The 22,696-nt window shown below is 44.0% G+C and overlaps 1 protein-coding gene across 1 annotated transcript in view; it reads left to right on the forward strand.

Annotated features, from left to right (window-relative positions):
• TMEM245 (transmembrane protein 245) overlaps nucleotides 1-22,696 on the forward strand; it is an 85,479-nt gene that overhangs the window by 7,374 nt on the left and 55,409 nt on the right. Inside the window, exons 3-6 of the mRNA XM_015408251.1 lie at nucleotides 39-140; nucleotides 2,877-2,987; nucleotides 11,124-11,330; nucleotides 16,878-17,047. Of these exons, the coding sequence (XP_015263737.1) occupies nucleotides 39-140; nucleotides 2,877-2,987; nucleotides 11,124-11,330; nucleotides 16,878-17,047 (590 nt within the window). The remainder of the gene's footprint in view (nucleotides 1-38; nucleotides 141-2,876; nucleotides 2,988-11,123; nucleotides 11,331-16,877; nucleotides 17,048-22,696) is intronic.

Here is a 22,696-nt window from a genome sequence, read left to right on the forward strand (position 1 = left end):
AATGTAAAACCACTATTCCCCCCCCCCCCCCCCCCCAGCTTCTGCAGCAGGGTCTTGGAGGATTCCAGTGTTTCTGGTCATCGTTGTCTTGATGACTGTAGGCATGGTTCATGAACAGCTGTGTGGGAAAGGCCCTTCAGGTAAGAAACGGGTTTCTCTTGTGATTCCATTGAAGGTGGCTTTTTCAGAATCATGTGTAATTGTGTTCTGTGCTTCAGTGTGGCTTGTTCAGGTATGCCAGGCACTCTTGGCTTCCACCTGAAGTCGCTTCAAAGTCCTGATGCACACTGGGGATCAGTAAATTGAATGACTGGTGATGAACAGCAGTTCTGGGATACAGGTGTAGTTCCGGTTGCTCTTCGTCCATAAACCGTAGCCTTCGTCAGAGCTCTAAGGGAGGGGAGCGCAGTGCTTTTGAAAGTGTGGCCTTACACCTGAGTCAGACCCCTGGTTCATGCAGCCCACTGGTGACTCCGTCACTCTTTTGAGCCCTGCAGCCTGAGATCCTTCTGGTTGGAGACTGTGGGGTGGTTCCACTCAGCTTAGTGGCACCGCAAGACCTGCTAATTCCCTGGAAATGGTTAATCTGAAAGAGGGCTGGTTTGGAGGAGATGGCAGCGAAGTTCAGGAGGAGATGGCAGCGAAGTTCCTTTTTGCTCCCTGTACCTTAAGGGGAGCGGCCATGCCTGTTAGCTCTCTCCACGTCTGCCTCTTGAGCCCCTACTCTGGTTTGAATCAGAATTTCCTAGAAATGGTATCAGATGAAGACATGTAGTGATGTAGCAATGGGCAGATGTCTGAGCAGGAACCGCCCACTGCAGATTCACCAGTTAGATTTCTTAAAGCTTTGGGTGATGCCCCTCTCTTGCAGGTGGGGCGCGGGGACCTGACGCTTGAGCTGCAGAGGGGAGGCTCTGGGCAGGAGGAGAAAGGGCAGGGCAGAGCTGTTGCATTCGCTAGCCCTCCTCCCCTGCTGAGTGCCGTGGTCTCATTCATTCCCAGGGGCTTGGCTGTCTCCCAGCCCCTGGCAGTACAGGAGGCGATGGGGAGAACCAGTGCCTCGGAAGGTCCAGAGCCGTCACTCCCCGTGGGTGCCTGGGTCTCGGGACCTACAGCCACCAGATTTGAGCTGACTCCCTGGCTGTGGCACTGGGTCTCAGAAGTAAATTTGAGTAAGTTCAGAAGTGGGTCCCAGTTTTTTTTTTAAAAGTGTGAGAACTCCTGGTTACCAACTTCCAGGTGGGGTCTGGAGATCTCCTGAAGTTGCAGCTGATTTCCAGACTACAGGAATCTGTTTCCCTGGAGAAAACGGCGGCTTCAGAGGGTGGGATCCGTGGCGTCATCTCCTGCTGAGGTTCCTTCCCTCCCCAGGCTCCACCTTCACATCTCCAGGAATTCCCGCCCCACAACGGGCAACCCTACCTGAAGCATACAACAACAAAAGTCCAGCACACAGTGATAAGTAACAAAGAATCACAAAAAACAACTGTGAGCTGAATTTCCCGCAGAATCTTCACGGAGGAGGCTTCATTTAAAGCGAAATGCATCTCTTATCTGAAGTAAATTTATCTATACAATCCATCATAGAAAAATGCAGAAGCCAAAGAATTAATATACAAAATAAATATCCAAAAAGTCAACTTTTCCTAGGTAATTTTCCCAGTGTTTCAGACCTTTGGTCCTTCCTCAGGAATAAAGAACAACTGCTGAGAGTCGCATTCCATCTCCTTATAAGACACTGTATCAGGACCAAAACATGCCTCCGTGTTTTGGTCCTGATACATTGAAGCAGCCTTTAGGGGTGCTGGTTAGCGCTAAGGAGACCTTGCCCAATGTTGAAGTGATAGAAAAGCATTATCTTATTGTCAGGTAGCCCTGTCATGGGTCTGGAGGGGTGCCCTCCTCAGCTCTTCCTTTTCCAGCTACTGTTGTGCTATCTCAGGCCTGACCTTGTAGTCTCCAGCTGCATTTACTTGGCTGGGAACGTAACGGCTTTCTGCTTTGCCCGCTTGCTTTTGCCACATGCGTGAAACATACTCATTGGCTTCAGCTCATTGGGGGGGGGGGATATTTGATTTCACTATAAGTCAGAGGCCCTTATACTGATGGCTATTCCTGACACAAGCTGTATACATGATCATTAGTACTGGATCCATCAATAAACACTTATCTTCTTATGAAGCCCGGTGTGGTGTGACCTGGCTAACGACTCTGACACTTATAAGGAGATGGAATGAGACTCTCAGTAGTTGTTCTTTGTTCCTGAGGAAGGACCAAAGGTCTGAAACACTGGGAAAATTACCTAGGAAAAGTGTTGGACTTTTTGGATTTTTATTTTGTATATTCTTTGGCTTCTGCATTTTACTGTGATGGATCGTATGGATAAATTCACTTCAGATAACAGATGCATTTCACTTTAAATGAAGTCTCCTCTGTAAATATTTTGTGGGAAATTCAGCTCACAATCCTAGCTGGAATACACCCTGTGGATCTGTTCTCTTAGCGCTGCGGCTTTCCTCTGGTGCAAGAAGGTCTTGGATTAGTGGAGGGTTCTGGTACCAGAGGAGGTTTCTACTGTTCGTGGAGAGGATTCAATTGCTGTTATTTTCTAGTGGTGTTCACAGATGAAATAGTGTCAAAATAGTCAATGCTTTGTCTTTATTTATAGGAAATATTTGATGCCAGATTTTTAAAGTAAATCCCAGTGGACGAAATGAGATGCCTGTGTCTCGTATGTAACTACAGCCATGCTCTGTAGCTGTGGAACTGGACTATCATTTCACCGGGAGAGCAACCAGCACAAACCAGCTATTAAAATACCACAGAGTGTCTCCCTGGCTTTTTATTTACCATAGATTGACACATTTGTTTTTAAGGGTCGGAATTTCCTGGCCAGATGCTTTCCATTGCCGCGTCCACGATTGCCATGGCGATGTCGGTTACAGGCTACGACTCCAGTAATGACGAGCATCCATTGCAGCCCTCAGGTGACTGAACACTCTGTAAGAAGACAAGACATTTTCCAGTCCGGTTTGCATGCTTTTGTGTGCTCTCGGAATTTACTTTAGTGGGATTGTTGGTGGATCCAGGGTGCTTTAACGACTTCCTGAAAGCCGTTTTGCAGTCTGTGTTCTGGCTGTGTGGGTAGACCTTTTCCCCTTCATCGAATGCATTTAAGTGGTTTTTCTTTCTCGCAAAGATAAGAGATTCAGGAACGGGTATGGCAGACTGGAATAAATAGTATCAGCAGTAAATTCCAGAGTGGTAGCCATGCTACTCTGCTGCAACCAAAGTGACAAAAGGGGAGGGACTGTGGCTCAGTGGCAGAGCACCTGCTTTGCGTGCAGAAGGTCCCAGGTTCAATCCCCGGCATCTCCAGTTCAAAGGACCAGGCAGGAGTGGACGGGAAAGACCTCAGCCCCTGGGACCCTGGAGAGCCCCTACCGGGCTGAGTAGACAGTACAGAACTTGATGGGCTAATGGCCTGATTCAGTACAAGGCCAGGTTCATGCGAGCCTTGTGATTCTTGATAGGCTGACGCCTGTATTACCACTGATGCTTTGGTGAGCCAGAGCCCCCTTCGGCCGATGTGTGAAGCATTACATGCCGTTGGCAGAGAGGTTTTTACCCAGAGCTTCAAATGGCACAGCGGGCAGGAGTTACTACAAAAAGGAGCCAGAAGGCCCACTTTTCCAGGATGCAGAGCATAGAGGAAAACAGGATCCAGTCAAAAGAGTTAAATGATTCCTCAGAATGGTCAAGGACTCCTTCCTACTGTTGGTGCATTGAGTGGATCTCATTTTCAGCTGTGTTCTACAGCAGTGCTCCCTCTAAGCTGTGGAGACTTGTGAGCAAAAATTCTCCTTTGTGAGCTACTGGCATTAAAGTTGTGAGCAAGCGATTTGGCTCCTGCATACATTAGTTTGCCCCAGAGCCATCCTTCCTGAGCCGAGACAAAAATGTGGGAGCTGGAGGCTAAAAAACTGTGAGCTAGCTCACACTAACTCAGCTTAGAGGGAACACTGCTCTACAGTGTGTTGCAACAGCCTCCAATAATGGAGAAAGAAATAGCTAGCCATATCACCGAGCTCAAAACTGGTAAAGCACCTGGCCCTGATTTTACACACACACACACACACACACACACACACACACACACACACACACGGTTTATTGTATTAAGCCATTGGCTATTACAAAATATGGAATACAGCAGAGCAATCATAAAAACTTAAAAAGCACTGTTAATATCCGGGTTAAAATTAGCTACTAATCAGTAATAAAAAGAAAGATGTAACAGGTTTAATCACCATCAGGTAGCCTGCCCCTTAGATCTAATCTTAGCTGCCGCTAAAGCAAACAGGGAAATGCTATAGGATCGATAAGCATCATTATCTGAGAGCAAGAGCGCAGTCTTCTCAGTTTCTGGGTATGCCTGCATAACCGATAGGATTCCTGCTAAAAATTTCTCGCTTTGGAGTGACCCTGATTATATAGTAAATGAACTTTTCAAGAGTAACATCCCAGGCTAGAGTAAGATCTTGGCTCCCTTTTTTTAAACTCACGTTTGCCACTCTGGTTTTATACCAAACTCATGGTTAAACTTAATAGTCATTCCGATATATAAAAAAGGCAATTATTCTAAACCTGACAACTATAGACCAATTAGTCTGCTTTCTTGTGTGGGTAAATTATTTAACTCCTGTTTGCTGACTAAATTACGGACTTGGCTCTTGGAGAAACAACAAGTCCTTATGGCCTCTCAGGTTGGTTGTAAGAGCCAGGCTTCTGCCATTTCCCATTGTGTAGTACTCACCCATCTGATTGAAAAGTATATTAGTCCTCCGGGAGGTAAACTATGTGTTGCCTTCATTGATTTGAAAAGGGCTTTTGATGCAATTCCTCTTGCCAGATTGTGGGGAAAACTTGCAAGAACCGATATGGATTGTCGACTACTTTGGCTAATTCATAAGTTTTATCAAAACAACACTGCACAGGTGAGGTGTGGGAGTAAAGGCCAGCTGTCTAAGATGATTAAAATTAATAGAGGTGTTCGTCAGGGCTGCCTATTGGCGCCTTATTTATTTAACCTCTATATAAATGACATTGAAAACCATCTTTCTGGTGAACTTTTCCATCCTCCCCACCTATCCCAAAAACCCATATCAAACTTATTTTATGCCGACAATGCCGTACTGATGTCTCGGCCATATGAAGGGCTGAAACGGTTGCTGAATGCTTTTGTATTCTAATAATAATAATAATAATATACTTTATTGTCATTGTACATAGTACAACGAAATTAAAGATGCAATCATTTCGGTGATTTACAACAATATTCATATACACTCACACTCCATTCACAACTGTCCCATAACTCCCTTAAGGTTTACATAACAACTTAAAACCACCAATGTCACCCAATTCCAATTTCATACTGTTCACAGGAGCTATTGGATATAAATTATTCCAAACCCAAAGTAGTTGTCTTTTCTAACGGTGTACTGCCTTGCCGTTTTTCTTGAATGGCTGACGCCTGTATTACCGCTGTTGCTTTGGTGAGCCAGAGCCCCCTTCGGCCGATGCGTGAAACATTACATGCTGTTGACAGAGAGGTTTTTACCCAGAGCTTCAAATGGCACATCGGGCAGGAGTTACTACAAAAAGGAGCCAGAAGGCCCACTTTATAAACGGCCAGCCGATTGAACAAGTTAATACCTTCCGTTACTTATAACCTGTCCTGGAAGACTCACATGACTGCTGCTAAAAAGCTGGCATCAATACATTCATCTGCCCTCTTAAAAAAATTTTTGAACTATGGGCGGTAACTTTTAACCTGCTGCCGTTCGTGCTTATCATACAAAGGTGGTTTCGCAATTACTCTATGGTACTCCTTCATTTATTACTAGAGTCAATGACAGGTTTGATTTTTGTTTAATCTCTTTTCTTCGTTCCTTCCCTGTCTAATTTCCCCTTATGTATTTCTGGCCCAGCTATTCGTATGGAATTCGCTGAACAGTCTTTAAAAGCCAAGGCTTGGATGGCAACATTTTTCTTTAGGCTAAAAATTCTCTATTCCTCAGAGGGTTGTTATTTGCACCTCTTAGCTGAGGATAGCTTTTGAAGTTTATGGCTGCAAATGGTTGGTGGCAAATTACAAGTTTAGGATTTTCCCTTGAATTCTTCAATCAAATAGATTATCCTTCTGCGCAGAAGTATATATATATTTTTAGTCCCCCTAAGGGGAATTTTTTATTGGTTTTTTCCCCAAGACTACAGACTATAACTGAAAATATAGGAAGGGGGAACTACATCTAAGGAGAAAGAAAAGAAACCCACTAATAACTAAAACCCCAAGAGTGGGAGACCAATACATCAGCTTATCTCAATGTTAATCTAAAATGCTAAAAATACATTGAACATATCGGTTATGCTAGATTATTTATCTTTTAACCATCCATTTATCTGTTTAATGAAACCCTCAGAGCATCCCAAAGTTATTTCTAGATTTTCAGGCACAATTCAGAGTCCTTCAAGCCTTTATTTTCTCATATCTTTTCTTATCCTCAATTTATATGGACTTTTGGGGGCTGCCGCCCCCTTTTCAGAGAAAGAGTCCTCGTCAGAAGACACCGAGCCTAACTCGCCATCAGATTTGCTTTCTTCTTCTTCCTTCTTGTTCTCCGCTGGTTCCCCCAGTTGTGTTCTCAGAAACTCACGTGCTTTAGGAACAGAGTCAATATTTTCTTTTTTATCTTTTTTTCGGCCAATTTTGGCAATGCGAGCTAGCCCTGGAACTGAAGAATGGACATAACACAGACTGATCAAGTAGAGCTAGTAGAATTTTGAAACATTGTATTGGAGACCCCATCTTGGATGTTGGTTTGCGAGCACCGATTTTAAATGTAAATGTAAATGATTGTTTTATCTGGTTTTTATTGTTATGTATGGCAATTGCCTCCTGTCAGCCGCCCTGAGCCCCTGTGGAAGGGCGGGATATAAGTCAAATAAATAAATAATATAGTGGAGCTTGAAAATGACGGCTTCTGGAATTAACCATCTGTAACTGATGCCCTTTGTTTGTAAAAAAAGGATTAAATCTTTATATTTCTTTCTCTTCTGTCTTATTTCAAATGGGATATCTTTTAAAATCCTGATGTTGTTGTCCCAGATTTTTAAGGGTGTTCTCGTAATCGCTTTCAAAATAGAGTCTCTCACATGTCTCTTCGAGAATCTGACTACTATTTCCCCAGGCAGATTATTTTTCTTGATGTATAAGGAATAGGACCTGTAGACCACATCCATCTCACTGTAAAGATATTCCGCTGTCAAATCTGTCATTGGGGCTATTGCTTCACTCAACAGTTGCTTTAGTTTCCAGGACCCTTTGGAACCGTAGGACCAAATTTGCTTTCTCCATTTGCAGCTGTAAAAGTTGTGACTCTTCTGTAGCTTGTTTCATTTCCAGCTTTTGCACCTTTTTCTTGACTTTTTTAGTATTGGCATCCATTTCTTTCACCTTCTCTGCCATTTCCTCTGTTGCTTTTAAAGATTTAGTCAGTTGCAGCTGCTGTGAAGCCAAACTCTGACCAATTGTTGACAATTGTTGCTTGATGTTAGTCATCTCATCCAGCAGAGGGCGCAAGGAATCTGCCAACATTTTGGAAAGCTCAGTGGTCTCTTCAGTTTGAGGACTGCCCACTTTGAGAGCCAGTTTGGTGTAGTGGTTAAGTGTGCGGACTCTAATCTGGGAGAACCGGGTTTGATTCCCCACTCCTCCACTTGCACCTGCTGATGTGACCTTGGGTCAATCACAAGCTCTGGCACAGCTGTCCTTGAAAAAGAGCAGTTTGTGCCAGAGTTCTCTCAGCCCCACCCACCTCACAGGGTGTCTGTTGTGGGGAGGGGAAGGGAAAGGAGTTTGTAAGCCGCTCTGAGACTCCAAGTGAAGGGCGGGGTATAAATCCAATCTCTTCTCTTCTTCTTCTTCTTCTTCTTCTAGTTCCGCTTTCAACAGTTTTTCCTTATCTGGTTTCTTCCCCGCCATCTTTTTGAATTATTTACTTTTCTAAAAGTTGCTAAAGTCTCTGATATTCGCCCATACGCTTATCTGCGCTCTGGTAAATCTCTTAAAACAGATTTTTGACGCTTATTCTTCCGCTCCCCCCTCTTTATCCCCGTGTTTTCATTCATGCGTTTGAGAGGGGCCCCTCCCCCGCTCGCTTTTTGTCGCTCGTTAAGGGGGGCAGCTTTCTTTTTAAATCTTCATGCTCGCTTCAACCCGACTCACAGTTTGTTGCCAGCCATCTGGCCACGCTCGGCATCAGTTTTTCTTGCCCGATCTCCGACGCTTGTCTCAGTCAGCCACACTAATTCCATACGTACACTCAGCGGCAGGACCTTCGGGCCGGAGGAGCGCCTCAATTCTCCAGCATCGCGCCGGCGAAGAGGTCGCCCCTCAAAAGCCCCCTGGCTAGGAGCCTTTTACCAAGGCTCTGGGAGGGTCGCAACCCGTCACACCCCTCCTACACGCTGGTGTGCAGATTGCATCCCTGGGACGTCCAGGAGATGCGTTTGCCTGCGCAGAAGTATATTAAATCTAGTGTGTTACACATGGACAAATGGAATACAATTTGCTGAGCCTGAAGAGTCTGTTCTCTGTATTATTTAGGTCTTCCAGTCCCGGAATCTTTGCCATCTTATTGTAAATCTTTGACAGTCCCCAAATATAGAATATTGTTTTCCAAGGCAAAATTAAATGCTTTGCCCCTTGGGGAACTAACGAGTAGATTTCTAGGGACCCCTTTTTCTGAACGACTTTGTAATTGTAATTCAGGCGATTTGGACACAATTTGGCACTTTTTCATTGATTGTAGGAAATACAATATTGCTCGCGACAGATGGATCTCAGTGTACAGTCAAAAATGGAGCCCTGTTACTAATCAGGAACTTGTAGCTAATCTCTTAGCTGATATTGATCCAAATTTGACGGTGGTAGTGGCAAAAATTTTATCTGTAACCTTGGGTGGAATTAAATGAACTGACTCTGCCCTCTTTAGGTAATTAATGTGTATTCAGTAAACTAATCTGCAACTTCGTGAAACTGTAAATTGTAAATTATAATGTATGTTGTACTCCATTGTATGTAATATATTTTATATATTTACTTATGACCTATTGGTCTATGAGCAATAAAATGATTGAACCATTGAGTGTGTTGCAGCACACCTTGTCCTGGGAACTGGACCTTCTGGCCTGTGTGAAGCAGCTCCCCCCCCCCCCCCCACCCCCTCTCCCGTTTATAGCCTTGGATATAAACCTCTCTGCTCACAAAAAACTTGTGCTGTAATATCCGTGTTAGGCTTTAAGATGCCCCGAGACTCTTTTATTACTGTTACCAATTATAGCTTCTGTAAGTTCCATTCTAAGCTGTCGTGTTAAATGAGTAATTACTTTAGGAAGTAATGGAGCATGATGAAAAATATTTTCCAAGTAAGTTCAGCCCCATTTGAAATGACTGACTGCCAGACTGAAAGAATAACATTTTAGTGAAGTTTCTGGTCATCATCTAGATGGATGATTATACACTTCATCTAGGCGGCTTACTCACCAGCGGGTCTTCAGCGGGTGCTGACGCTGGTAAGCTTTGTTGAATTTTAAGAGGGGGGATATCATTTCAAGGTACTGGATTTTGATGCTTACCTCTGTTTTATGCAGCCATTTGCAGGCAATAAACTCTCATCGTTTCATAGAATGTCATTTAATCTGTGAAATCCCAGAAACATTTTTCTTTCTGAACTGTCCAGTTTTTAAAACATATTTTTATTGTGGAACTTTGTGGTGTATTCTACAAATTAATACCAGGAGTACCAAAGACCATGTAGTATAATTAAAATCTGTGGGGCTTAATTCAGACATCATATAAAGTCATGATTTGTGTGAACTGTAGATAAATCCTGCTCCATGATTTGAGTTTACAGATGTTCAGGCAAACTTCAGTGTAAAGACGGTTGGGTCTGCCTCAGTTTTCCGTCTTCATATTCGAGTGGGGTCCCCATTGTGGTGTCCCCTGGTGCCTGCCAACCCCCTTCCCCGGTGCCCACCAAGTGTTTTTAGAAAGTGCTAGGCACTTGCCTGGCTGGGCAGGTTAAAAGAACATTGTCTTAGCGGTAGCTGCCACCATAGAGTTTTTTTATTCTCTTTCATGTCTCTTTTCCAGTGTCTGTTTTAAAATTCTCTCTCTTTCCCCCTGTACTCTGGGGGCGGGGGGGCTGTGCCTGCGGTGGTGGCCATTTTCTGGCTGTTCCTGCCACCCTGTATTAAAATTCCAAAGGCTCCTGCAGGATCAAAAAGGTTGGGGACCCCTTCCCTAGTCTTTAAGCACAGTGACCTCTGGAGATGAAGCTTACGAGCTCTGGCCTGTCAGTTCAAATAGGTCCAGATGATGGTGTGCAAAACCATAGCTTTTTACAGTTTGTTTTAATGTTTTTGAGACCTGTTCACTGCCTTAAGAGTCTTAATTGGATGGAAAGGAGAGATAAAAACGGGGAGAGGTAAATAAATTTCACACCATGTTTTCCATTTTCGGTTTGCAGACTGCTTGGAAATGTTATTTGGGTGTGATCCGGCATGATAGATAAGCTTCCTTACAGATGAGCAACTAGGACCGAAACTTTAATATGAAATGTTGGGATTGCCAGGTGCTGTATCACGCTTTGGTTAAAAGTAGTCTGTAGCCAAGTGTTGAATCCTGTTGAATTTTTCGACAGCACACATCATTTCCTGTTTTTTGACTAAAGCAGGTGTTCCCTGAGAACTTTCATAGTAGCAAACCATACACAGTTTTAGCTTCAGTTTCTTTTTGCTTGGGCTTAAGTTCTGCTGATGTACTTAACAGGAGGAATGGGGACGAGCTGCTAAACAGGTAACCGTTTGCACAAACAGTACAGGAAGAACACGGAAGAGTGGGGAAGGCACACGGGGCTTTTCACTGCTACGACCATCCTAAAAGCGGTTCTGAGCGCTGATGTTCTTCTCAGCACCAGATTTCATCAATGCTTCTCTTAGTTCACCAGGAAATATTTCCCATAGAACATATAAGAGAGAATGTGTTCTCTTTCTAGGAACCCCAGACAGTGGCAATCCGGCTTCGTCGGCTTCTTCCCCGTCTCCCTCGACTGCGAGCGGCAGGCAGAGGCCCGAGATTGGAGCTCTTCTTAAAAAGAAGAAGACGAGCGACATCTATTTCGTGCTGCTCATGTGGGCCATTGTGATCGTCCAGATCTGGTCAAATCTCTGGATAATTCAGTTGCTGCCGATTCCTGTCGCAGGTTATTCATTGTTTTCTTACATTTTTTGTTTTCTTAAGCAGAACAGAAGACTGCAGTACTTTGTGTGTTTTAACTGAATTCTTTTATGATTTTAAAGGTTTTCAGTTTTTCAGATGTTTTTATGTGTGTCGCCGTGTGGTCCCAGATTGGGTAGAAAGGTGATATAAAAATAAAATAAATAAAATAGATAATTAATTTCCAGTAGACAATGAAGAGGTGTTTTTTTTAGGAATGTTAAGGAGAATGAAGTGAGTCTTAAAAAGCTTGGACTTAGATTATCTGGGAGAGAGCTGGAACTTCCTACAGTGCATTTTGATTATTGTCTGGGAATTGGAATTTACCACTTGAAAATTCATTTGATTGTCTTCCAGTCTGCATTCTTCTGATGAACATGCATTTCAAAATAGGACATAGTCTTGCCTGTCCTTTTGATGGTGGACTTACAGTGGATTTTCTGTGGGGGTGCATTTGGTGGGGGTGGAGTACTGTCAAGTCACAGCTGACTTGTGGCCACCCCGTAGGGTTTCTAAGGCAAGAGACATTCAGAGGTGGTTTGCCCTTGCCTGCCTCAGCATAGTGACCCTCGCTACTCACTACAACAAGCATCAATTACTTATAGAAATTTAATAAAACTATAAATAATAATTTAAAAAAACGGTGGACATTAATGAGTTCCTCTGGTGAAATCTGGTAATGATTGTGAAAATCTATCATGCAGATAAGTCCAGGTATTCTATCTCTATCTATATAGTAGTGCTCATACGGCTATCACCTTAAGCAGAAATTAGAACCAAAGAAAATATTTTAAAAGGCCTTTCTCAGTATTATTTCTCTTATATTTGACTAGGAGCAAGGCCCGTTAGAGGAACAATGTAATGGCCTCTAGAAAGGCACGCAACAGCAGGGCGCGGTGAGGCCAGCCGGGCTGTCCTCCCGCCTCCCCGCTGCCATTTGGCACATAGGGAGTAAAGACATGGTTGCCTCGCCGTCTCTGTGCCGACTGAGGGCGAGAGGCTGGCCAGGGCTTCTATGGGTGGGACCCCGCCACGCACCCAGCCAACGGCGGCAGCGTCTTTTGAGTGGTGGCTCAGGGCGCCAACTGACTCAGCGGGTGGGCAGGAGTCAGAGAAGGCAGCCAGTGGCCACAGTCTCCATTGTGAGTGGCAGCTCTTGCACCGAACTGATTTTGGCATGAATGGAATCCTGCCACCCCAAAGCAACTTTATAATATAGAGAGATTATTGCACCTATGAAATTTGCCCTTGAGAGGGTGACACGATCACTTGTATCTGACAGTAGCCATGACACCTGGGCTCGCACATTTAGCAGTTCCATATCTTTAAGTAAAGGGGTGACTAAATTAGCCCTCAACTCATTGAATATAGGGCACTCCATAATCATATGTTCAGTGGTTTCGATTGTATGATATGAACATCTGCTTGTTCTATTAGAGTGTGATACTTTAATATATCCTCTCTCCAAAACTGCCGAGGGAAGAACATTCAGTCTTGCCAAAGTAAAAGCTGTTAGTTCTGGGACTGTCAGTTGATAAAAAATATTTTGGCAGTTGCATCGGGAGGGCAATTCGCAAATGAAGTGTCGAACATACCATGCGCGCCCTAATAGACATACTTGTAACATCCAATTTCCTTGCAGATTTTTTAATTTGTCTTCTAATGTCTTTAAGTTTCTGTATTTTAAATCATTATCATTCCTAGGCATTTCATTTTCTTTTTCAATACTTGATCCCATTGGCTGTAATGCGTATCTGCCTGGATAAGCCCAAGTAGAGTAGATCCTCCCTCAGATTTTAAAACCTTTACTTTAAAGAAAAATGCTTTAATCCAAGCCCTCGCTTCCATCGATAATTCACCTAGTTCCACTCTCAGTGCTGTGCCCGGGACACATCTAGGAGTAGCCAATAAGTGTCGGAAAAAGTCATACTGGGTGGAATCCATTTTTTCAGAAGCGGCCTGAATCCAAATTTCCACACCATACAGGAATTAATTTAGAACCTTAGCATTACATACCTTTAAGGCCAAGGGGACAAATTGGTCTCCTGATGAGGAATTTTACAATTGTCTTCCCTACTCTCCAAGCTGTGTTCTTTGCTAGATCCAAGTGTGTTTTCCGTGTAAGAGATGCTTCAAAGTGCATTCCCAGATATTTAAATTGATTGACCTCTTCCATAGGTTGGCCTGCTATGTCCCATTTGAAGATTTCCCCCTTTTTCCTTTTGGTGAATACTATGACCTTGGATTTTGCCACATTGATGGACAAGCCCTCATGATAACAGTAGAGGTTGAAATTTTTTATCAGCTTGCAGAGGGCCACTATTGATGTAGACATGATCACTGCATCATCAGCATATAGAAGGATTGGAACTTTGTGCTTGGATAACTCTGGGAGGGCCCAGGCATTCTCAGGACAAGTGCCCTTTCATGCTTCTTCCCGCCACTCAAAACCATTCTCAATTTCTCTTCCTTCTCTGAAGCTGAGAACGGAACGTCGCCAGCATGATGCAGTAGTTGTGATCTATTCCTTAGGCTTGTAGGAAAGATCTTTCCAGGCAGAAATCCTGTGTATCAAGATGAGGCATTAGGCAATAAAATTAAGGTGAAGAAAAGGAGATGCAGAGTAGAATTTTGGAGGCAAATGAAGTGGGAGGTGTGCATTTTGGCATACAGTGCCGGGGTAGGACAGACTCAGGTAAACTGCAGGGTAGAACCCAAGGGGGAGCTGGAGGGCTCAGCTGAAAGCACGAATCTTTCAGACCCCTGCAGCATCTTTTGTTCTGTATCATCTGGTACCGCTCTGCTTCCTGGGCACCCACTTCCCTATCCTCATTTGTAAATCTTTTCCTCCTCCTACACAGCTGGCTTCCATCGTCCAATTAACCATCACTGTCCCACCAGTTCCGGGCAAGTTACCATGTTGCTAACAGTCCTTTAGCGGATTCCAAGGTCTAGAACCACAATGGTACAGCTTTTTAAGGAATCAGCTCTGGATCCTTGACACATAGACAGCTGTTAGCTACGCATAACCGGTGGTGGAAAGTGCTGTTAAGTCGCAGCCGACTTATGCAACCCCCTGGGTTTTCAGGGCAAGAGACTTAACAGAGGTGGTATGCCACTGCCTGCCTCTGCATGCGACCCTGGGCTTCCTTGCTGGTCTCCCATCCAAATACTGACCAGGGCTGACCCTGCTTAGCTTCTGAGATTGGGCTAGCCTGAGCTATCCTAAGTCAGGACGGGCAAGCATTTAGCACCTGTCAATTATTACCCACACGTACGTCTTGAGAGACACTTCTTCTTTTTTTAATTTATAATTTTTTTTGAGAGACTCTTCTTGATTATGTATTTTGTACATGTGAATTTAATTCTGCCCCAATAATTATTTTTCTTATTATACAGTCATCTGGGGGAGGGAATGCCCTAAAAACGAATGTGCATAAAAATATTCCATCCAGCAGGAAATCCTACCCAAGCCTTCTGAAAACAAACCGAGAGCTCCAGTTTACGTGAATGAGGACGAGGCAGTAAATCTCCCTGCTGCCTGGGGCCCAAAGCCCCCCCACGTATCTTCAGCCGTCACAACCCGGAAGTCTCTGTACTGGCAAGCCCCAATGCACACCCACAGAGGCCAGTTTTTTAAAAAATATTTCATGTTAAACTCATGACCTTTTTTGTCAGAGAGAGAGAGAGAGAGAGATTTCTATTAGCAAATTTGCCTGGCATTTAATTAGCGGCTAAAATCAGAAAGCATGTGAATACAGATAGCTGGTGATAGAACCATGGTTCTGTGGTTTTACCACTGAGTTTCCACTGATTCCTAGAAAGGCATGACATCATTTCCAGGGCTGGCCCAGAAAGGATATCTTACCATTACTGTGATGATAACTTTTAAATTATTTCTACCCCTGCGAGCCTCCTGAGTGGTGGGCGGGATCCAGCAGCTTGCAGAGAAGTGATTCTGTTCAAATCCCAAATGTACCTTTTCTTTGCATGCCGGTTTTTAAACGTCTATTATCTTTTATAAAAACATTGGGTTTCCTGACTAACTTTATTTTTGGCCCTGGCAATCTCGCAGGCTGTGTACTCAGGTTACAGTCTTCATCATGTAGTTGGAAACACTCACTGTTTAAACTGGCAGCCAAGGTTCTCTGGGTTTTATGATGCCTTCGGGCCCCAAAGAGTCCCTGAAGTGCTGCATGTACCCTCTGTTGAGGGCCCTGGAACTTCTGGTATTTGCATGAAGTCTTTGTTTATTTCAAAAGCAACTGCCAGATCTAATATTTGGAAAATTTAATTCTCATCAACATGTTTGTATGGCCTTTGGTCAAAGTAGATGAAGTCTATTATATCCAAACTGCAGTGGTTCTCCGTCATAAAGGATGGACACACATCCTTCTGTACCTGTTGATGCACTTTTGCAAAACTGTTCAGTTTTTGCTTTGCACTAATTTTTTATATGCCAGGAATTTATTTTGTCCTATCTTGAAATGTAATACTTCCAGAAATTCTGATATATTGAAATATGTGCAGTGCTTATTTATATATCAAGCCTAAACATATTTTGCTGCTTTAACAAGATAAAATGCATTTATAACTTAGTTAACATCTTACGTTTTAATATTTGACGTATTTATGGAATTTTAAGGTATACTTGTCTTCATTATGTATAAGAAAACAATGCTGTACACATGTCTTATGTCATCTGAAAGTAAGAAAAAAAAATGCAAGAAACTAATTTTTATGGAAAGAATGTATTATTTGTACACTGATAATTTAGTGATAATAATTTATCCTCACTAAACACATTAAAGTATATGAAACGTTGCCACATTGTTTGTGTTTAAAACTAATTCTTGAAAACATTGCTTAGTTTTAGTTTTGCAATAAAACATTTGGCTGCATATTCACAGAAAGAGTCTGATTAAGACAGCTGTTACTTTACTTGATTTCCCACTAACGTTTGAAGCCAGATAAATCGTTTTAGGGCATATCTGCATGCCCAGCATGTTGCTCACTTGACTTCTTGTTGAGCTATTTTCACTCATTCTAGCCAAGTCAGTACACTCGTGTTAATATCTGCCTCTTTATATTTCTGTGCACCCATTTCCCAGCAAAGTCTGAACTTCACGTTGAATGTCTTTTGAGTGACACCTTGCAAGCAAATACTGTTTCGCTTAATGGAACTGAGGCTGCTGAATTCCAGTAATAAATCCTGCTTCATTATATGTTTAGAAAGCAGTTTTCTCCAGAGAGTATAAACACTGAATATAATCTAACAAGCAAAAAATAAATACTTTGAATTCTCAGTGGGGAATGGTTTAAGCATGTGCTTAGCTCTTCAATTGAAATCGTGTGTGTGTATGTGTGTGTACAAACCCTTTTGTTTCAGAGTAGCAAAACTATTTTCAGCCTGTGATGTGATTCAGTGTGTTTGGAGAGGGAGGGGTGAGGAACATTGCCATTTTAACCTACTTCACTGTAGACCAGACCATTTCCCATTATTCTCACTTCCTCTCTTCTTGATTGATTGCAGTGTGGATTATCAAAAACCTTGTGGTCCACTTTGGAGTAGTGAAATTCCTTGGGATTCACTGCAGCAGCTGGTGGCATGTCCTCAAAGAGTTTGTGAGAGAACGCCAAGAGGCGCTTGCACCGCGGCCGATCAAGGGGCTTGGGAGAGTCATCCTCAAACTTGACAGTAAGGTATCTGAAGTTGTTTTGTTAAACTGCGCCAAAGAAATGTTCTTTGTCTCTTCCCGTGTGTATGGGTGCTTATCAACTCTGTATCTTGGTATTCCGTTCACCATAAATGAAGAGCCACAGTGAATGTATGCCTATATTAAAATCCTGATTATAATCACAACAATGGGGTTGCAGGCTATAAACAGTTACTTTCCCCATTCAGTTTTCAGCATCATTAATCGATTTACAGTCAGTATCTATTAGTCACCAATCAGGGACTGATCAAGGCTGAACCTGAATATGTAAATTTTGCCCTAAATTATTTATGTAAACAGACTATATGTCGCCCTAAACTTATGTAAACAGACTGTAATGGCTCAGAAAAAGAGTTCATCTTAAAATGGCTGTAGTGTTTGACTCCAGTAAAAAATTAATAATATTAAAGGACTAACTGGGAAGAATTTCATACATTTTCAATTTGCACAGGTTGCTACACTCTGGACTTCTGAAAAAAAAAATTAGTTTTCTGCCCTAAGATGGGGCTTTCCGTGGTCTCTTATCCAGTGAACCAGGTTCATAGTAGCTTAGTTTTACCAGTTATGCAGCATCAGACGCTTGCTGGGTCCCACTGCTGCGCCCTTTCTGAGGACCAGGGACAGCGAACAGAATGTGAGCCTGCTGTTTGCACGATGCAGAACACTGTAGCAAATTGCAAATGCAACCTACCTGGTAGAGGAAAGCAGGGTTATCTCAGGTATTTTGCCATCTCAAACAAGGTTTTCTACTTGTCCCCCACCTCAGTTAGATCCTGAATAGCACAGCGTGGATTTCCTACGTTGTAAAGCAAGTCAGTGAGGTAAGAGAGAGCTGCTTGCCCACAGGTTGTTGGATATGCAAGATTCGAATCAGGGTCTTCCCCATGTGTCACGCAGCCACTGCAGCAGACCAGCTTTCTGGATCACAATCTTGGACAGCTGCTGAGGGTGTGCTCCGAAGTGCCAAACTTGATTTTGAACCAAGGCTGGCTAGCTAAGGAGGAAGCACTGGGATCCTTACAAGATCACTTGTCCAAAAATGACAGCCTCTGATCCTCTCACACATTCAAAACTCGAAGGGGGTGAAAGTCAACAAGTCTGACTCACCCTCTGCTTCATTGCAGAAGGGGAGGTCACATCTAACAACGGTAGCATTTGTATCTCAGATTCATAGTTCCACAGGGAAACACAGTGAACTTCCGAAGGGAATTAGCTGTGGTGAATCATTAAACCCCCCTATCTGGACCAAGGAGAATCCCTCTCCCGTTCTCAGGCGCTGAACTGGCTGCCACCTTGGGGCCCTTTGGGGTCGCACTGAGTCCTGGTCCTTTGTTGAGGCTTTTTAGCTTCTGGGTTCCCTTGAGGATGTAAGTGGCGTTCAGCAAATACTCCCGACGCAGCAGATTAAAACTGCTTCTGCATTTATTCAGTCATTGAAGTAATAAAGAGTGTTTGCTAAGCAGGAATCACTCTCAAAACCACAACAATAGCAAAAGGAAAAACTACTGCTTGTGCTGGGCAGAGGCCAAGTCTCTGAAACATTAAATACTTGCAGACTTCCCTCTGTGGGGTAATCTTACAACCTGACTTTCTCACCCGGAGGCATAAGAAAGAGAGTTTTGACTGGAACGGTCCTTGGTATTCTGACTTGAAGTCACCGAGGCCTTGACCTGGGTCTTCTCTGGTATCGCCGCCATCCTGATAGCTAGCTAGCCCCCCTAGACTGTCCCAGCACCTCCCTTTTGTCAGCCACCCCCCCCATGGCCCCCGTAGCCAATCAGGGCATAGTTGGTTAATCCCTGTTGCTAGCTGGCAACCAGGTAAAAGCATCTTATGCCTGCTGGTCAAGGCCACCAGGTGCTTTTAATTAATGCTCGGCCCAAACGGGCTACAGCTAACCTGCAAAAACGTACAGCTTGATCACACTTAATGAAAGCCTCGAAAGCTGTAAGTTCTGATCCTTACCCACACACACACACACCCACACACCCCACTGCAGGACTGTCTCTTGACCTAATGGGTTTAGGGAAGTTGGTATTCTTTCAGCCTCGGTGTTGGCCTACGTTACAAGCAGTGTTCCCTCTAAGCTGACTTAGTGTGAGCTAGCTCACAGTTTTTTAGTCTCCAGCTCATGCATTTTTGTCTTAGCTCAGGAAGGACGGCTCCAGAGCAAACTAATTTATGCAGCAGCCAAATCGTTCACTCACAACTTTAATGCCAGTAGCTCCCAAAGTACAATTTTTGCTCCCAAGACTCCACAGTTTAGAGGGAGCGTTGGTTACAAGACTCTTGAAAGGGTCGTTAGGGTCAGGTGCGTGAGCAGTTTTGAAAGCTCCCGAGGACATAGTTGCAATGCAAGCTAATAGTAGGAAGGGCTTTCAGTGGCTGGCCCATTAGAGAGCGAATCGTGAGCAAAGAAATCCCTCCTTCATATATGGCCTCTCTATGACCTGCGCGCACACACAGACACACACGCACACGCACGGATTTGAGTCCAGCAGCACCCGAGAGACCTCTCAGGGCATGAGCTGTCTGGAGTCAGCGCTGCCTTCAGGAACGGGGAGTCTCGAGAGCTCATAGCCCGAGAAATCCGGTTGGTCTCTGAGGTGCTCCTGGACCCCAACAGCTTCCCTCTGGAACGCACAAATACGTCCTGCTTTGCCCGGGTGCCATTTGGAGGGCAGGGTTCCCGCGGATGGGCGCTGAGCAGTACTGCAGCCCAGCAACAAGAGACTTCGCTCAACGTCAGTCAGTGGCTCAGAATTCTTCAGCTGGAATTGCAAAGTACCTCTGAGCATATGTAGAGTGCTGTCTCCTCATCCCCCCCTCCCTCCACACACTTAAGAAACAGAGTCTACAGACCTGATGGTGCAACTCACACACAGCTTAAAGCTGCAGCAACCCTTTCTGTAGAAAGCATGAATCCCATTGGCAGAGGACAATCTCAGGAAAAGTGTATATGGCTTCCTCTTTTTCCCTTAACCTCCACACCGCATACAAACAGGTTTCTTTTCACAGTAGATAAGGGCAAGAGTCCAGGAGCACCTTAAAGACTAACAAAATCTTTGGCAGGGAGTGAGCTTTCGTGAGCCCACTGCTTCAGAACCAACCAGTGTCTCACAAAAACTCATACCCTTCCACAAATTTTGTTAGTCTATAAAGGGCTACTGGACTCTTGCTGTTTCCTATTTAATTTGCAATTAAGTTTCAGTTTGGTGTCGTGGATAGGAACGTGGACTCTAACCTGGGAGAACCGGGTTTGATTCCCCACTCCTCCACTCCTCCACTTGCAGCTGCTGGATGACCTTAGGCAAGCCAGAGTTCTCCCAAAGCTGTTCTTGAAATAGCAGTTCTCCCAGAGCTCTCTCAGCCCCACCTCCCTCACAGGGTGTTGTGGGGAGGGGAGGGGAAAGGAGTTTGTAAGCCGCTCTGAGACTCCGAGTGAAGGGCGGGGTATAAATCCAATCTCTTCTCCTCCTCCTCTTCTTCTTCAGAGAGAGAAAAAACTATTTGCATCATGCTTTACACCAGTTTTTCTATCTGAACTCGAATGGCCAGGGAGATTGAAATCCATCGTCCTTCAGTGTCTCCTGCGCTATCTTCAGTGTGTGTCTCAAGAGCCAGGGATGATCGAGAGAGCACGGGAAGGCTCGTTCTTGTTGCCTGTTGTGAGCTTCAGCTTTCAGAGGCCACTGGCAGCGAGAAGGGAAGCGGGGCAGCTGTTTCTGTAAAGTCAGGATGCTTTGAATGCAGTCAGGCACCCCCCTGCTGCTGGTGAAGCTCCAAGCAATTGCTGTGATGGCCTGGCGAGAGAAACACATTTCTTATTTATTTAAATCTTTTATTAACCTTGCAGAGCTCCATGCCCAGCTAAAATACATCAAATGAAATTAATTAAAATATAAAACCAATATTTTAAAATCATCAAGGACTGCTACTAAACTCAATCAAATGCACTCCTAAATGAAACCGTCTTCAATATGTTGTCAAAGGCTTCATCTGCTTCCTAAAGGTCAAAAGGCAAACCTCCTTGGGGAGGCTGTTCCAGAATAATGTTTTAAGCATGTTTTTATTTTTAGTAAAAAAAAACAACCCTTTGTGTTTGTGTCCTTTATAAAGTTTATCTCTCTGCTGCCTGGCGTTACCTTTTATGATGCATGTGGCCCGGCCCAACAAGGTCTCATGTCAGATCCGGCCCTCATAACAAATGAGTTCAACACCCCTGCTGTAGGGCTTTAAATGGCCCGGGAGGAAGGGGGAGAGGAGAGCATTCCTGTGTGCTCAGAATCCCTTCCCCTGCTGCAGAAGTCAGCCAAATTTGGTAGTAGGTAAAGCTGTTGCCACCTTTAGCCTGTGACCTAAAGGCCAACATGTTGTTCAACGGCAAACCAGGCATGGTTTAACCCCCTTTCTGTAAAATACTATCGCCCAGCATCATGATCACATGAAAATTCTTTCGTTGCTTGTTCAGATCGTGGTAAACTCGATCAGTATTCAGTATTTAATCTGGAGTACAAGCAGGGGGCTAAGTCATTCCGGGGTGTGTTTGTTCAGGCTTCTCACTGACAACAAAGAGCCCACTGGCTGCAGATGCAGATGTTAATCAGAATGGCGTTCTCAGCACCCAGGAAAGGAGAGGGGGGGGGAGTCGGGAGATTCAGCTTAGTATCTGTCTTGGGCACTTGAGTGGAAAAAAACGAGAGGATTATGAAAGGTGTATATTGGATTTGCTGGTGTAGATCACTTGTGTGTGCCTTGAAGCCTTAAACATTTGCTTAAAGATGAGCACTGCGGTAGAAATCATCTCCGGAGTCACCTTGTGGCTTATAAGTAGTATTCATGCACAAATAATCTTAATGGAATGTGAATTTTTACACTCCTCAAGGTGCTTGATAGGCTTCTCACAATTGCATTCATTCCCAGGAAAGTGGACACTTGCCTTGTTTAACACATAAAAAGACACAGTAACTGGGGCAGATAAGAAGATAATAGCAGATCTGTCGTTCTTAGCTGTGAAATTTTATGCGTCTGCGATAGATTTTTCACGGCCATTGCAATGGGGCCTGGCTTTTTATACATTTTAGTTAGCAGTTTAGTTAAGAAGCTGTATGAGGCAGCGAGCGAGAGAGTGGCGAGGAGGCCTACAGTTTATGTAGTGTGGTGTGTAACCATAACAAGAGGAGTAAATACACGCTGTAAACTAAACAGTGGGTTGATCTTTCCCATTCCAGCTCTCTAATAACTGTGGGGCCACAGAAGAGTTCTGCCATGGCAGTGCCCAAAATATTCATTGCAAATCCAGGCAGCTTGTGCCATCAGTCTGAAATTTGTCACGGAGGATCTTCCTCACAATGGATGTCATCCTTTCACTTAAACTGGCTGATTTACAGCAGTTCTAAATATTGGCTTTAAGCTTTCAGGGGCACAGAACTTTAAATAGATTTTTATGTGCAAGGGCACTTTGGAGATCTCCTTTTTCTTCTTAAATCTGGTGAAGTTTGGGCTCCTAGTCTGGGGACGAGGGAAGTAGCTGGGGGCTGGGGCTGCCAGAAAGAAGCTCTTTGGGCACTTGTACATGGCGGGATTTTGGGCTGTTTTATCAGTATTCTTGTTACTCAATTGCTATTGTGCAACC

The sequence above is a fragment of the Gekko japonicus genome, unplaced genomic scaffold, assembly GCF_001447785.1.
Source record: "Gekko japonicus isolate JY-2015 unplaced genomic scaffold, Gekko_japonicus_V1.1 scaffold227, whole genome shotgun sequence".
Taxonomy (NCBI): domain Eukaryota; kingdom Metazoa; phylum Chordata; class Lepidosauria; order Squamata; family Gekkonidae; genus Gekko; species Gekko japonicus.